Below are 16606 nucleotides of genomic sequence, written 5' to 3'. Positions count from 1 at the left end.
AGGACAGCTATGTAACTTGCAGGATCCATCCAGTGCAAAATGAAAACTGTAGTGCCCCTTGTTTTATATTTATACATATATATACATATATGTAGAATAAGAATATAAATAATATAGTTTCAAGAGGGCAACAGTAGAGCATGCAAGCAAGAGGCCCTGTGTGACTGCCCACAACTGTCCCCCGTGAAGCCAGCCTGTCCCTGGCCGCTAGGACTTGCAGGCTCTGAGACAGAAGAACCGCAGCCTGGGAGCAGGCACAGCTGTTTGCTGAGGTCAGAGGAGGGCACGTGACCCAGGCCTGGATGCCAAGGAGACCAGGACGAGGACCCGGCCGTGAGGGTTTAAGCAAGAAGAGGGAGCGGGTGAGGGGCGTCCGGAAGGAGAGCGGGTCCCTTTCCCAATGCCCCTGGGCTCTTGCCTGCCAGCCTATCTCACCGAATCTGCCCTGTGCGTGTGGGATACGCACAAGACAGCTACAAAGGTAGGAGTCCGAGGAGAAAGATGGCCAGGAGGCTGTGGAGGGCCTTGGCTGGGAAGCACGAAGTGTGAGAAGCGGAGCGGGGCGAGATGAGGCAAGGCCAGGGGTCGGTCCGGGGGCCTGCAACGCCAGGGCGGCCGTTCTCCAGTGGACAGCAGGCGCCACACCACTTGGGGCGCGGGCGACGTGGCCAAACGTCGGCCGCTAGAGGTGGGATCAGGACTACCCAGGGACAGCGGCAACGAGGCGCAGACCCGCGGCGATGCGGCCCAGACGGCCGCGGGATCTCCAGGCGCCGTCGACTTTTCCCAGAGGCCGGGCCAGCGCGGGCGTGGCCGCGGGTGGGCGTGGCCTCGGTGGGCGTGGCCCCTCCTCGGGTCCGCCCGTGAGGCCGCCCCGCCCCGACCGAGGCCGCCTCCCGAGGGCGCGCGGGGCCACTGCCCTGTGCGCAGCCGCCAAGGATCGCTTCCGGGGGCGGGTCAGCGGAAGTGAGGGCGGTTGAGGCTGGGCTGCCCGCTGCGGTAGGAGGGGCCGTGAGGTGAGTCCCGGAGCCCAGTCTGAGGTGAGACTAGGTCCGAGTGCCGCTTCGGAGGCGGGAGTGCGGTCTGCCCGCCCGACTGTCGACGCGGCCTAGCGCAAGGCGCTGTGCGGAGCTCGCGGCTCCTCTTCCCGCGCCAGTTCTCGCGGGAGCCGGTGTTGTCCGCCTCGCCCGGCTGAGGGTGGGAGGACTCGGTGCCCGGGGGTAGCTGCTCGCCGGAGTTCCCGGCCTCGGTGGCCGCGCGACAGCGGAGGCTTCTCGTTGCCGCTGCACTCCGCGGCCCGCCGGGCCACTGCGGCCGCCTCGCTCCTTCTGGGACCAGCGCCCGGGCCTGCGGGTCCAAGGGCCGCCGGTGCCGGCGGCGAGGACTTGGCCGACCTTGGCCCCGTGGGGTCGGGCCGTTCCGGGGGAGGGGAGGCGTGTCCCGGGCAAGGTCCCCGCAGCGGCTCCCCCAGTGCGGCCCACGCAGGCTGTCGCTCGCCAAGTTCCACCGAGCGCCGCGGCCTCGACGGGGCGCCTGGCCCGGAGGGATGAGCGCAGGCCCTGCTCTGGAGGAGCCCCGAGTCTCCTGCGGGAGAGCGTGTGTGCACAGGCCATGACGGCGGTCTGGAAAGGGGCGTCGTGGGCGCGCAGGGCTGATGAGAACCAGCCTGCATTGCCAGCGGACTGGGGGAAGTCTAGCCCAGGACCCTTGGGGCGGGGAGGGGGGTGAAGGCCCAACCGGAGTTCTCGGTTCGTGCTCCGGTGCTGCGCCTTGGGAAGCCTTTGCCCTGCGACAGGCAGCAGATACGGGGCTCTGATTACCATTGTGAGGGCTCAGAAGGAAACGTGGGGCGCTGGGGGAGAGGGGCGGTAAGGACCTGACTGTGGGAACGCAGAGGTGATGAGCTTGTGAAGAAGGTGCTGGTGTTTGAGGCAGAGAGGATAGTGTGGATGGGGGCGGAGAGGCGGTCCGCTCGGCTGAAGGGCTGAGGGGCACGGGGAGCCGGGAGGTGCGCTGTCCAGCGGTGCGGGGGGCCTTGGAGTTTGGTCTAGTGAGGTGGGGCTGATTGTGGAGAGCCCTGCAGGCCATTCCGGGTCTAGATGGTACTCTGTGGGCTGCAGCGAGCCGTGGGGGTGTTAAACACAGGAGCAGTGTGTCCTAGAAAGACGGCTCTGGCTGTTGTTAGGCCTAAATGAGTCTTTGGGGGGAAGTCTGGAGAGGAAGTGGCTGTAGTGTCCAGAGTGAGAAACAGAAGTTCTGTGGAGCTTGTGGCGGCACCGACATTCAGCCCAGAGCCTGGCACACAGAGGGACTTCGATAAAAGCCTTGAACTGCAGGGAGTTGAGCCCACGCAGACGGCAGCACAATTTAAACCAGACTTAAAGTGCTTTCTACTAGCATGACCACTAGTGACCTTAGACACTTCCTCTCTCCAGCTTCTTTTCCTTTGTATAGGGAAGTGAGTGATAACTCCTCTCCCTCAGGTGAGAGAGAAATCCTGCAGGAGTTTTCAGTCCGTCCCGTTCAGAACCTGCCCTTGGCTCCCCAGTGACTTCTCCCCTGAGCATTCCCAGCCCTTATGACTTGAACCTCAGTTTACCTTTCTCTCTTCCTCTTTACACCCCTCTCACTTCCCGTCTGGGACCTGTACGATTGTTGTTTTCCATCCTTTCCTACCCCTTTAAACTCGCCGTGAGGCCTTGGGGTCAGGGGCCTGTACCCACCTGGCCACCTGCTTAGATGTACCTTTCTTAAGCAATGATATTCAGTCTTTACTAGAATTCTGTATTCAAGTCCTATTTCTCTTCCATATTGTGAGTTCCTTGAGAGCATCCTTCCATAGCCCCTGCAGTACCCAGCTCAGGGCCTGGCACAGAGTAGGTATTGTTACATTTGATGAACAAGAGAATGAGTTCATTGATTGCATCTGCTCACCAGACGAGAGCAGCTGTGAAGAATCCAATCAGGAGTTCATTAAGCACTTTAAAATCCCCTAGTTCACTGAATGATCCTTAAGGTAATCTAGGAAGGGAGCTCTTATCCTCTTTTTACATATGGAAAAACCAACATTCAGAAAAGTTATGGGACTTGCCTAAGGCTATAAGAGCAGTAGACGGCTAAGCAGGATAAAATTTTTTGGCTCTTTTCCCTGTAGCCCAGTAGAGTGAGACTGACAAGAACTGGCTGTTTATTCTCCTATTGTCTACTTTACATTTCCCCTTTGCCAGGACCCAGTAGTGCTAGGCTGGGTGGCATATGCTGGGCTTTCACACCCTATCTTCAACAATGAATGCTAGATTTGAATGGTACCAACAATTTGGCTTTTAGACTACCAAGAGAGTTCTATTTACATCTCTACAAGTAATGCCTCAGGAAACCTAAGGAATCAGGAAGCTCCCATAGTTTGCCAAGCTCATGCCACAGGTCTGAAACAGAACCTTCAAGGGTCTGAATTTGGAGCCGTTGCTGGGTGAGGACAGCCTCTTGGGCTGTTTTTCTCCTCTGTGAAACATCAAAGAAACCTTGGTATTAGTCATGGCTCTGCAGGACCTGGTTTTTGTGGCGCTTGAGTGGTGGCCATTGAGTCTCCACTGTGGGTGTTTCACAGGAAAAGAAATCTGGTGTTCCTTAAGATGGCCTGATATGAAGGAGTCACGCCTCCAGCCTCCTCAAGCCCCCGGAGCTGCCCTGTGGCTGCCTTGTCCTTCAAGTGCAGGAGCCGGTTGAAATGTCAGGAATGGAAGCCAATGTGGTAAGGGCACAGGCTGTGGTGGGGGAAGGGTTGAGTACTGGGCCTACTGAAGTTCTGTAGGACATTCTGAGACTCTCCAGTTAATTATTCCTTTCCCCTGGGATGACCCTTCCACATAATCCCCACCACTCGCTCCCCAACAGGCAAAACCAACTATAGTCTTGGGGGCAGTTAAGCAGTCATTGTGTTTCTGCTTTTCTGTGCAGAGGGAAGGATGGGAAACTTGTATGATTCCTATACTTAACTAATTCCTCATGCCTTTACTGGATCCTCCCAACATTTACCATGCGTTGGCAGCAGCAGATGTCCCCATAAGTGGTTGGCAACTGGGGAACCTGGGAACTCACACTGAGACTGGACCTCCACACCATACCCTGTCCCTGGGATTGGGGACTTCAGTTTCCCTGCTAAAGGGATCGAGGGGAGCATGGAATAGTAGTTGGGACTCCTTGTTTCTCTCCTTTTAGACCATCCCAATCTGGCAAAACAAGCCACATGGGGCTGCTCGCAGTGTAGTGAGAAGAATTGGGACTAACCTGCCCCTGAAGCCATGTCCCCGGGCATCCTTTGAGGTAAGTATACTGGAACGGTAGGGTGTAGAGGCTCAGAGGCTATGTGAATATGGTGCTGCATCTGTGCCCAGACTACCTGGTGTTGCTGAGGCTGATTGCTTTCCTGATCACTTTTTCATTTTGTCAGGAAACATATATTACGTGCATATTGTGGATACTGGTCATTGTGCCTTCCTGATTGAACACAAAACTATGACCACAACAGTCAGACTTCAATCTGTTCATAAATGAATAAGGTTGCATCTTTGATGCCACTTCTAAGTGACTAAGATTTCATCGGACTCCTGCAAGTCAGTTTATCAGAGTAGGCCAAAGGCTCTTGCTGAGCCAGATTCCCAGAGTAGCTGTGTCTGTGCCCTGAGGTCTTTGCCTGCAACCCTGGCAGGTCTCCATGTGGGACATTGAGTCCTGTGTGACTCTGAGTTGAACTCTACTTTTCTTACCACCCCTAAGACTGGATCACTTGGCAGCCTATTTTTATGTTTCCCTGAGGCCATTACTTCGATCCTTTTCTTTCTGGCCAAGTCTAGCCACTCCTTTACTAGACTTCTTAAGGCTTACCTCTGTGTCTAGGGGCCTTTAGCACCCACTCTGCTGCAGATTCTTGCCTGGCGAATGTCTATCAGAATCCGGCCCCATTCTTCTGCAGTAGAAAGCTAAGTAGCATTTATTAGCCCCAGCTACCTCCCTCTGAGAACTAATGGTTAAGAACCAGCTCTAGGCTAGATGTTTAAGGTATGTATGTTTGGGAACTGGGACACAAGTACTTCAGCTTTCTGCCTACACAGTGGAAACAAATATATGCCTGAAAAGACATGGACCCATGTAGAAACAGAAATGAAGTATCAAATGCTTAGTTGTGAAGTTGTAGGAATTCATTCTGGAGTCAAAAGTGGTATCAGAATTGGTATTAGAGTCAGGGATGGAGTTGGAAGTGTTGTAGTGTGGGGTGGCTGTCCTGTGACCTAGATTGCCAGTTATCCATAATTGCCTAAAGGGCATGGGCAAGATGTGGTCCTAGCCATCTCAAACATCAAAAAAAGAGGGAAGCACAGCTAGGGAGTGTGAGAGACTCAATGGATGTTGTCCCCACACTTGGCCTCTTCAGTCCTTTGACCAGATGCTGCTGGGCAGGAACTGATCAAGAGCACAGAGCAGGAGTATGCAGGAGTACTATTAGTAATACTAGCTAACTTTACTGAGCACATGCTGTGTGTCAGGCACTGTGCTAAATACTTTATATGTGTTCATTTATTTAATTGTCCATAGTGGAGCAGCACTCTGGAAAGGAAAACAAATGGAAGCTTCCCCAAAATGGCCATTTTAGCAATAACTTCTGGGTCAGTAGAAGCCCTTTCTTACGTAACCTTGGACCGTCACATTGCTCCTGTGAGACCCAGGTTCTCTATCTGAAAGCGAGAGCTCTCAACTCCTGGTCAATTTAACTCATGTATAGATGGGTTTTTGAGAATTTGTCCCTGGATTTCTGTTGTAAATTAATTCCCTTAATAAAGAGAATCTTAAAAAAAATAAAATAAAAAAAAAATAAAGAGAATCTTGATGACTTAAATTTACCCATACAAAAATATTTAAAAATAAGTTATGAAAAGTGAAAAAGAAAGGAAAATGCATATAATCAGAGTCCTGACACAAAATAATGTTTTGGTTTAGTTTTTTGTTTTTTTACTTTCTTATAATCATAGCATGATTGAATCCTCCTAATCTTTCATTTAACATAAAGTCAGTCAGCCTTGTCTGTTCCCTGGTTATTGTTCATCTGGGTTGAGGAGCTATTTTAAGGAATCCTCTTATTTTGATATCATTTCTTTTTATTTAAATTCAAATATTCGTATTACCAAGTTCACTTAAAACTGTTGCTATAGCAGTGTAGATCCCAATTAGCTATGGAGGTGTTGTAAAGAACTGGCCAAGAGAAACTTCTTATTAATGTCCTTATACCTGTATTCTCATAGCTGGAGAGAGCAAGATGCGCTTAGTGGCTATCTCTGTTGAAAGGTAACTCTCCCCAATCCCACTGAAGACTCCTTTGCTCCAGCCAGGAGTTAGTAAATGTTAGTAAGAAGCCCAATAGTAAATATTTTAGTGTGGGGGTCATAACTATTCTTTTAATTACTCACTTCTGCAGTTGCAGCTAAAAAATACCACAGATGATACATAAATGATTGGTGTGACTATCTGATAAAACTTTACATATAAAAATAGGTCCCAACCCTGCTCTAGGCCACCATGTTTTGCATGAAAGATATTAACAGCCTTACAACTGGTCTCTTCACTCTCTCATGCATGTTCCACACAGCAGCCAGAGTAATCTTTCAAAATCTGAGTCTTACTTAAAATCTTCTAGTGGCTCATTATTGGTCTTAGAATCAAAGTTTTTAACAAATCACCCTTGACACCCAGCTCCGTCCAGATGTGAACTATTTGTAATCCCACAAACTCTTTCCTTTTTCCATCCAAGAACTGTCTTCTCCCCTCTCTAGGAAGCCTTTCTGATTGATACCCAGGGCTGGATTAGGTGCCCCTCCCATGATGTCAAGAATGTTTTTTGATGAATTTTGCTTCCCTGTAGACCCTGCCCAACATCTCTGATCTGTGTCTGAGGGATGTACCCCCAGTCCCTACTCTGGCTGACATCGCCTGGATTGCTGCAGATGAAGAGGAGACATATGCCCGGGTCAGGTAGCTAAGGCAGTAGCTGGTCTGCTGGGGAATGGGGGGAGCTTCTTCCAGATGAGGTGGCAGGCAACAGGGAGAGTGCTTATGAGGGGCTGCGAGGGCAACAGGAACAAAAGCTGTGGACTCTTCAGTGGGAACAGAACCTGGCTATGTTACTCCTGTACAAATGGGTGAAGGAATTTTAGAAGGGATGCAGTGGCTGGCTCTGACATGCTTGTCTTTTTTCTGGTCCAGGAGTGACACCCGGCCCCTGAGGCATACCTGGAAGCCCAGCCCTCTGATTGTCATGCAGCGTAATGCCTCAGTGCCCAACCTGCGAGGGTCCGAGGAGAGGCTTCTGGCCTTAAAGAAGCCAGCCCTACCAGCCCTAAGCCGTACCACGGAGCTGCAAGATGAGCTGAGCCACTTACGTAGCCAGATTGCTAAAATAGTGGCAGCTGATGCAGGTAGGAGCCCCCAAATCAGGGCCAGAATTCAGCATACTCTTCCTTTCCCCCTGGCTTTTGGTACAGGATAAGGGTAGGGAAATCAAGGACCGTGGTTCAGGGGGGACACAGGCCCAGGGCTCAGGCTATTCTGAGGACTGGCTAACCTGTAATACTCCTTGGATGGTTTCCATCAGCCATTCTGGGTTGACTGGATTGATTAGGAACAAAATCTTCGCTTAACCTGTGACACCCCACCCCCCAACCCCGCAAATTACCTCCTTTGGCCACAAAAACCAATACCCTCTTCAATTGGTCTTTAAGATCACATCTTCCATGAGCCCTCAAGCAACTTCCCTTTTCAGTGAGAAATAAGCATTCCCCACCATTAAGAGAGATACCTCTTTAAGCTTTCTTCTTATCTCTCTATCTTCCCTTTCCTTGTTCTCCCAGAGACCACCTGTCTGTCTGGAGTTAAGGCAGAACTACTGGAAATGGATGGGAGTTTGCCTTGACCTAGTGAGTGCATGAAACACCAACAGGTGGATCTCTCCCAAGCTGCCCAGGGTTTATCATCCTACTCCTTCCATCCATCCTCACTTTTTTGAGGTGACTCCTTGTCACCTTAAAGTCCTAGCTCCCAAACCTTACTTGTTGGTAGAACACATGAAAATTACATAGTGTTCTTTGTCATCTTCATATATTTAATTCCCTCAAATGGCAGCTTTATAGAGGAATTATATTTGAATTTTTCATTTATATATTGGCTACATTTTTGTCATCCAAGAGACAAGCATGAAACTTGAAAATCTTTTGTTTTGGAAATTCTTAAGATTTGAGAAACTAGGAGGACCATTCTGTTAGATAGGAGCAGTCAAAAGCACTAGCCCAATTAGAGAAAAGGACACATTGGATCTGTCACTGTTGCTTTAGTAGAAATAGGACTGTCACTCCACAGCCCACTGCAGAATGGGAGCTTTTAGAAGCTTAAGCCTTTATGGGGTGGATTTTTCTGCCCTCTCAGAACACTGGAAGAGCTCAGTGCTGCCCTTACATCTTTAGATTCTGAGAGGGGAGGGTAGTGGAGGAACCCTCCACTGGCTCACAGATAGCATCCTGGGCTTTCCCAGAATGTCATGGCATCAAGCCTAGGAAATGAATGTTTGATAGACACTGCTTGTGGGAAGAAGATATTACTGCTGTATTCTAGCCCCAATGTCCACCCATGCCTATTGTTTTCTCTTTCAGCTTCGGCTTCATTAACGCCAGATTTCTTATCTCCAGGAAGTTCAAATGTCTCTTCTCCCTTACCTTGTTTTGGATCCTCATTCCACTCTACAACTTCCTTTGTCATTAGTGACATCACCGAGGAGACTGAGGTAGAGGTCCCTGAGCTTCCATCAGTCCCCCTGCTTTGTTCTGCCAGCCCTGAATGTTGCAAACCAGAACACAAGGCTACCTGCAGCTCATCTGAAGAGGATGACTGTGTCTCTCTGTCCAAGGCCAGCAGCTTTGCAGATATGATGGGGATCTTGAAGGACTTTCACCGGATGAAACAGAGCCAAGATCTGTAAGTATGTGATAAGGAGCTCTGGTGTCTTGTTTTACTATTTAAGTCACCTGCGGCCAATGGTCTAGTAGAAAGAATTTACAAAGTAAAGTCCTCCGTAGTAGTTGTGTATTACTCCATTCACAGAGCTTACTTGATTAATAACACCTGGGATTCCCGTTTGAGGAAAGCAACATTTTATATTTGGTTGAGGTTGTCTAACTTTTTACATGAAGGCTCATCTGATCCAAACTTCTGTTACCACTTATACTACTGGTGGTAGTCCTTATACTACTGGTGACAAGTATCCCCATGCCCATGCCACCCTGCAAAATGAGGTTACATAATAATTATTTTAGTATCTCAAACTGGTAGACTTTTTTCTTTTATGGAAAATTTTATAGTTTCTGCTTTAAGGTACAGTGGTCCCTTATGCAAAACACTGCAAATTCAGGCATTTGAGACTGTAACCCTGGCTGTCCATCCGAATTGCTAAACTTTGTTATAAATACACTTTAAGCTTACTAAAGCAGAATCCCCAATGTGTGGACCTTTGTGTCTGGGGATTTTTTCTCCTTTCTTAATGAAAAAAATGAGAAAGTAGCCCCATCAGCAAAGATTCAGAAATGTGACAGATTGTTCTTGTGTCTACCAGTAAGAATGTATGTAAGTTCACTAGAATTTAAGGCACCTATTTTCCAGCTATGTAGGACATCTTTTATGATGTGTTAGGGAACTCAAACCCACCCCAATCTAGAGTTGGTTTTATTCCCATGGCTCCCCTGTGATGTGAACATTTTACTATGAATTCTAGATCTCTTATAAAAACCTTAGGGAAAAAATCTTAACAGAGATAAGTAATCTGCCCAATAAAGAGTTCAAAGTAATGGTCATAAAAATGCTCACCAAACTGGGGAGAACAGATGCACAAAAAATTCAACAAAAAGATGGAAAATACACTGAAGAAGTCACAGAGCTGATGAACACAGTAACTGAACTGAAAAATACACTAGAGGGGTTCAGGGCAAACTAGATGAAACAGAAGGGATAAGTGAACTCAAAGACAAGGCAGTAGAATTCCCCCAATCTGAGCACCAAGGAGAAAAAAGAATGAGGAAAAAACCCCATAAAGATAGCTTAAGGAACTTCTAGGACAAGATCAAACGGACTATAATGTTCTCATTATAGGGTTCCCAGAAGAGAAAGAAAGGTACAGAAATCTAATTTGAAAATAGAATGGCTGAGGGGCAACCTGGGTGATTCAACCAGTTAAGTGTCTGCCTATGGCTCAGGTCACAATAGGACTGGGCCCTGTGTCAGGCTCTCTGCTGTGCAGGGAGCCTGCTTCTCCCTCTGCCCTTCCCCCCACCGTGTGCACGCTCTGTCTCCCAATAAATAAAATATTTTAAGAGAAAAAGAAAATAGAATGGCTGAAAACGTCCCTAGTGTGGGGAAGGAATCCAGATCCCTTCCAACCAAAGTTATTCAGAATTAAAGAGTTTTCAAGACAAGCAAAAGCCAGGAGTTTATCACCACTAAATTAGTCTTACAAGAAATGTTAAAATGACCTCTTTAAGCTGAAAAGAGTGTTAGCCAGTAATAGGAACACCTATCAAAGAGTAAATCTCACTGGAAAGGTAAATATAATAAAAATAGTGGATTCATCACTTACTGTTATGGTTAAAAAGGCAAAACTAGTAAAAATAACTGATTACAATAATTACGGGATACACAAGATAAAAAGATGTAAAATGTGACATCAAAAACATGGTTGGGGTAAAAATAATGAGCTTTACAATGTGATGAAACAAGTTGGCAACAATTTTATCAACTTAAGCCTAAACTTAACTACAAAACAAAACCCTTTAATAAATACACAAAAGAGTAAAAGGAATATAAGCATACCATTAGAGAATATTATCAAACCACAAAGGAAGAGAGCAAGGTAAGAAAGGAACAGAGAACTACAGAAATAGCCAGAAAACAATTAACAAAATGGCAATAAGTATATACTTATCCATAATTCTAATTTTTTTTTAAAAGATTTATTTATTTATTCATTCAGAGAGAGCGAGAGAGAGGCAGAGACACAGACAGAGGGAGAAACAGGCTCCATGCAGGCCCGATGTGGGACTCGATCCTGGGTCTCCAGGATCACACCCCAGGCTGCAGGCGGCACTAAACCGCTGCGCCACCAGGGCTGCCCCATAATTCTACTTTAAATGTAAATGGACTAAATACTCCAAAAGAGTGGCTAAGTGGCTAAATGAATTAAAAAACAAAACCTATATGCTGCCTACAAGAGACTCCCTTAGATGGAAGAACACAAACAATGCAAAGGGATAGAAAGAATATTCCATATAAATAGAAACGAAAAGAAAGTTGGGGTAGCTATACTTATATCAGAAAAAAGTTAACTTCAATCAACAATGATTATAACAAAAAAAAAAATAAAAAAAAAAACAATGATTATAACAAGACAAAGAGCATTATATAATGATAAACGGGTCAATCCAACAAGAGCATGTAACATTTGTAAACACCTAGGAATATATAAAGCAAATATTAACAGATATAAAGGGAGAAAAGCCATATAAGAGGTGACTTTAATACAGCACTTGTATCAATGGATCATCCAGATAGAAAAGGAAACACTGGCTTTAAATGACATGTTAAATTGGGTAGATTTAACAGATATATACAGACCATTTCTTCCAAAACCAAGAGAATATACATTCTCAAGTGCACATGGAACTTTAACAGGATAGATCATATGGTAATCCACAAAATAAGTGTGAATAAATTTAAGAAGACTGAAAGCTATCAGGCATCTTTTCCAACTACAATGATATGAAACTACAAATCAGTTACACAAAACCAGAAAATTCACAAATATGTGGAGATTAAACAACATCTACTGAACAACCTGGGGAGGGCGATCAAAGCAGAAACCAAAGAAAGATAAATACCTTGACACAATCAAAATGGAAATACACCAAAATTTTTGAGATGCAAGAAAAGCAGTTCTAATAGGGAAGTTCATAGCAGTAAGTGCTGGTTTCAAGAAGCAAAATTCCCAAGTAACACAACTTTACACCTTAAGGAACTAGAAAAAGAGTAACTGAAACCCAAAGTTAGAAGGAAGGAAATAAAGATTCAAGCAGAAATAAATGAAATAAAGACCGAAAAGCAATAAAAAGGATGAAAGAGATGAAAAGATAAAATTGACAAACCTCTAGCTAGAATCACCAAAAAAAAGAGGACTCAAAAATGAAATAGATGACAATTAGTACCACAAATCAAAGAGTAAGATACTACTATAAAAATTTTGTTAAAAAATTATACACCAACAAATGGGACAACCTAAAAGAAATGGATAAATTCCTAGAAACAATCTACCAAGATTGAATCATAAGGAAATAGAAAATCTGAACAGACCAATTACTAGTAAGATTAAATCAGTAATCAAAAGTCTCCCAATAAACAAAAATCCAGGACCAGATATATGGCTTCATTGGGTGAATTCTACCCAACATTTGTTGAAAGAATGCCAGTGCTTCTCAAACACTTCCAAAAGAATACCACTATTCCTCACACTCTTTGAAAAAAAAACAAAAAGAGGGGACTCTTTCAAAACTCATTTTACAAGACCAGTATTATCCTTACACCAAAATACAAAGACACCAGAAGAAAATAAAATTATAGGCCAATATCCCTGATGTACATGCAAAAATCCTCAACAAAATATTAGCAAACTGAATCCCACAGTACTTAAAAGGATCATACACCATGATCAAGTGGGGTTTATTCAAGGAATGTGAGGATAGTCCAACATCTGCAAATCCATGTGATGCTACATTAATAAAACAAAGTATAAAAGTCCTATGTTCTTCTCAATAGAGAAGATAGTTCAATAGATACAGAAAAAGCATTCAACAAAATTCAACATCCATTTGTGATAAAAACTTTCAACAAAGCAGGTAAAGGAGGAGCAGAGCATACCTCAACAAAGTAAAGGCCAGATATGACAAGCCCACAGCTAATATCACACTCAGTGGTAAAAGCTGAAAACTTTTCCTCTAAGATCAGGAACAAGAAAAAAATGCCCACTTGCCACTTAGTTAATATAATATTGGAAGTCCTAACCCCAGCAATTAGCCAAAAAAACAAAAAACAAAAAAAAGAAAGAAAAAGAAAAGGCATCCCAATAGGAAAGGAAAAAGTAAAACTGTCACATTTGCAGATTACATGTTATTATACAGAAAACTCAAGACTCAAAAAAAATTTAGAATGAATTCAGTAATGCTGCAGGATGCAAAATTTTTTTAAGTAAAAATCTGTTGTGTTTCTATATACTAATGACAATCAGAGAAATCAACAATCCCATTTAAATTGCATCAAAAGAATAGAATACCTAGGATTAAATTCAATCAAGGAAGTGAAAGTATACTAAAAACTATAAGACATCAAGGAAAGAAACAAATATTCCATGTTCATGGATTATAAGAATAATTAAAATACCCATACTATCCAAAGGAATCCACAGATTCAATGCCATTGTATCAAAAGTCCAGTGGCATTCTTTACAGAACTAAAAGAACCTTAAAATTTGTATGGTATCCCAAAGACCACAAATAGCCAAAGCAATCCTGAGAAAGAAGAACAAAACTGAAGACATCACACTCGCTGGTTTCAAACTCTGTTACAAAACTATAATAATTAAAACTATGGTATTGGCATAAAAACAAATCAATGGAGCAAAACAGAGCCCAGAAATAAACCCACACATATATAGTTAGTTTATAATAAAGAACCCAGGAACATACTGTAGGGAAAAGACAGCCTCTTCCACAAATGATGCTGGGAAAACTGGACAGTCACATACAAATGAATGAAACTCAACCACTACCTTACACCATCAAAAATTAATTCAAAATGCATTGAATAGGGGTACCTCCTGGGTGACTCAGTTGGTTAAGCGTCTGACTCTTGATTTCAGCTCAAGTCATGAACTCAGGGTTTTGAGATTAGGTATGGAACCTGCTTAAGATCTGAAAACAGGGATCCCTGGGTGGCGCAGCAGTTTAGCGCCTGCCTTTGGCCCAGGGCGCCATCCTGGAGACCCGGGATCGAATCCCACGTCGGACTCCCGGTGCACGGAGCCTGCTTCTCCCTCTGCCTGTGTCTCTGCCTCTCTCTCTCTCTCTCTCTGTGTGTGACTATCATAAATAAGTAAAAAATAAATAAAATGACTCCTCTTTAAAAAAAAAAAAAAAGATCTGAAAACAAAAACATTAACTTGAGAGGATATACATACCCCATATTCAACTGCAGCATTATTTGTAAAGCTAAGATATGGAAAGAACTAAGTGTCCAGTGAATGAATGGATAAAGAAACTGTGGTATATATACAGAATGGAACATTATTCAGCCATGAAGACTGAAATCTTGCCACTTGCCTCTCCCCCCACCTCTAAAAACAGGCAGAGTGGGGGGGGTGGCACCTGGGTGCCTCAGTGGATGAAGCATCCCAACACTTGATTTTGGCCCAGGTCATAATCTCAGGGTTATGAGATGAGCCCTGTGCTGAGCATGAAGCCTGCCTAAAGAATCTCTTTCCCTCTGTCCCTCCTCCATCTCTTAAAAAAAAAAAAAAAATCTTGCTATTTGAACAATATAATGTCTCAAGGGCATTATGCTAAGTGAAATAAACCAGAGAACGAAAACTGTAAGAAGACTTATATGTGAATCTAAATTTAAAACAAAAAAACAAGTGTGTAGATACAAGGAACAGATTGGTGCTTGCCAGAGGCTGGGGGTGGGGATGGGAGAAATAGATGAAGGGTGTCAAAAGATTAAAAAAAAAAATTCCTTTTATTAAAAAAAAAAAAAAAGATTGTACCTATCGTTGACAATAATTATACACTTAGAAATTTGTTAAGAGGGTAAAACGTTGTGTTTTTTCTAATTGAAAACATCGCAGAATTCCCCTGAGCAAACAAACAGGGTTGTAGGAAATCCTCAACATGCCTTTTCTCCAGTAATAATAAAGGTCAGAATAGCCATGTCCGCAGTTACTTCCCCTGGTGACCTGGGGAAATGCTCAGAAAAGACAGCACACCAAAATATGGGAGCAGAAGCTTAGCCACCAGAGGTCAGCTCTAACAGGTTGATAGTCTTTTCCTTTGCCCACATTTTACTGCCATTTCAGGAAATAGTAAAGCATTCTAATTAAGAAACTAGCTAACTTGTTTTGGACTCTGGATTTGCTACTTAACTGGCTGAGTACCCTAGTGACTTTGGCAAATTATAGAACCCTTCTGTTTCAGTTTCCTCATCTGAAAAAGGTGGTAATAGCACTGACTTTATAATTGTGAGAATTAAATGAGATAGTGTATTCAAAGACACAAAACACTACCAAAGACAGAGCAGGTATTTAATATTTTATTTTGTCTCTAGGAACAGGAGTTTATTGAAAGAGGAAGACCCTGCTGTCCTGATCTCTGAGGTCCTAAGGAGGAAGTTTGCTCTGAAGGAAGAAGATATTAGTAGAAAAGGAAACTGACAGAACTCAGCTCTGCAAATTCAGTCTCATGCTCCTGGAATTCCTTCAATAGCTGCCTTCCTCACCAGAGACCTGGCTGCCTCTCAGTTAGAAATCTTTTGCAACAGTCTTACTGAAAGCTGGAGCTTGGACTGAAAGAGAAGAGTTGGATCACGCTTCCTTTGCTTCAAACCTTAGCAAAAGCTAAGGCCTGTTTTGCACCAAGACTCTTGTTACAGGTAAATGTATAGTTAGTTGGAATGTCTCAGTCTAAATGGTGAGACAGAAGTTTGGTTTTTCCTTGCCTCTATGTGAAAATAGGTCCTAAATGAATGGCTTACTTCACTGCATTAGACCCCATAACTGGTCTCACGGACACTCTGTGCCCAGCTGTCACTCTCAGCAGCTTCCTTGCAGCAGAGCAGGGCTGAGGGGTAAGGGGCTATAAATGTATGTGTTGACAGGGCAGGGAGAATCTTATGCTGCTCCATCATAAACTGACACCAGTGCCCAACAATCACCCTCTCCCCCTTCCCTCTCCCTAGATGTAGAGGTCGGACCTCTGGACCAGCTGACACTTGGGCTGCTGCTGGGAGGCCTGGGCTGTTTTTTTCTTAAATATATTTTGTAATACTGTACAACCAAATCTACTCTCCCAGGCCCTGGGGCCTCATGGGTTCCACTGATAGAACACACCTTCTCTTCCATGGACTTGACTTTAAGCCCAGTAGGAAAGAGAAATGGGAAGGAGAAACAGCACCATCCTTCTTCCAGGCCCTTGACCGCCCCTTTTGCATTGGGCCAAGGTTTGTACCTACCACACCATGCATGACTCAGACGCCCTCAGGTCCCTTTCTTTACGGTATGTATCCTGTGTGTGTTTGGGTTGAAGCACTACCTGATATTAAATGGAAGGATATGGAGAGATGCTGCATGTGCTGTTTGTCTCTGAGTTGTGACTACCTGGTATCTCTCATGAGTATAGGATTCTGTTAATTTTAAGGTATGTGAACTTTCATAAACAGGTTCCTGGCTTCCCCTCTTTCCTTATAAACTCCTGCCTAATAA

General features: G+C 44.6%; 1 protein-coding gene across 4 annotated transcripts; it reads left to right on the top strand.

The window, feature by feature from the left end:
- Nucleotides 1-328: 328 nt before the first annotated feature.
- MTFR1L (mitochondrial fission regulator 1 like) lies at nucleotides 329-16463 on the top strand. Of its 4 annotated transcripts, none has more exons than XM_077899071.1 (7): nucleotides 329-481; nucleotides 3608-3751; nucleotides 4219-4323; nucleotides 6914-7023; nucleotides 7255-7466; nucleotides 8694-9015; nucleotides 15454-16463. In XM_077899071.1, the coding sequence occupies exons 2-7, from the start codon at nucleotides 3728-3730 to the stop codon at nucleotides 15557-15559; spliced, it is 879 nt and encodes a 292-aa protein (XP_077755197.1). In that variant the 5' UTR covers nucleotides 329-481; nucleotides 3608-3727; the 3' UTR covers nucleotides 15560-16463. The 4 variants fall into 4 exon arrangements, with proteins under 4 accessions (XP_077755197.1, XP_077755195.1, XP_077755196.1 ...); XM_077899069.1 differs by lacking the exon at nucleotides 329-481 and adding an exon at nucleotides 861-1016; XM_077899070.1 differs by lacking the exon at nucleotides 329-481 and adding an exon at nucleotides 916-1040.
- The last annotated feature ends 143 nt before the right edge of the window (nucleotides 16464-16606 follow it).

This window comes from Canis aureus, chromosome 5 (genome assembly GCF_053574225.1).
Source record: "Canis aureus isolate CA01 chromosome 5, VMU_Caureus_v.1.0, whole genome shotgun sequence".
NCBI lineage: Eukaryota > Metazoa > Chordata > Mammalia > Carnivora > Canidae > Canis > Canis aureus.
The sequence above is the reverse complement of the archived record's forward strand: the minus strand, read 5'-3'. Positions and strand labels throughout refer to the sequence as shown.

Excerpts from the sequence above, each read along its gene's own strand:
- MTFR1L (XM_077899071.1), top strand. The coding sequence starts at position 3,728 with ATGTCAGGAATGGAAGCCAATGTG. Across the intron at positions 7,024-7,254 it reads GAGACATATGCCCGGGTCAG|GAGTGACACCCGGCCCCTGA; the intron begins GTAGCTAAGGCA and ends TTTCTGGTCCAG. Across the intron at positions 7,467-8,693 it reads AATAGTGGCAGCTGATGCAG|CTTCGGCTTCATTAACGCCA; the intron begins GTAGGAGCCCCC and ends TTTCTCTTTCAG.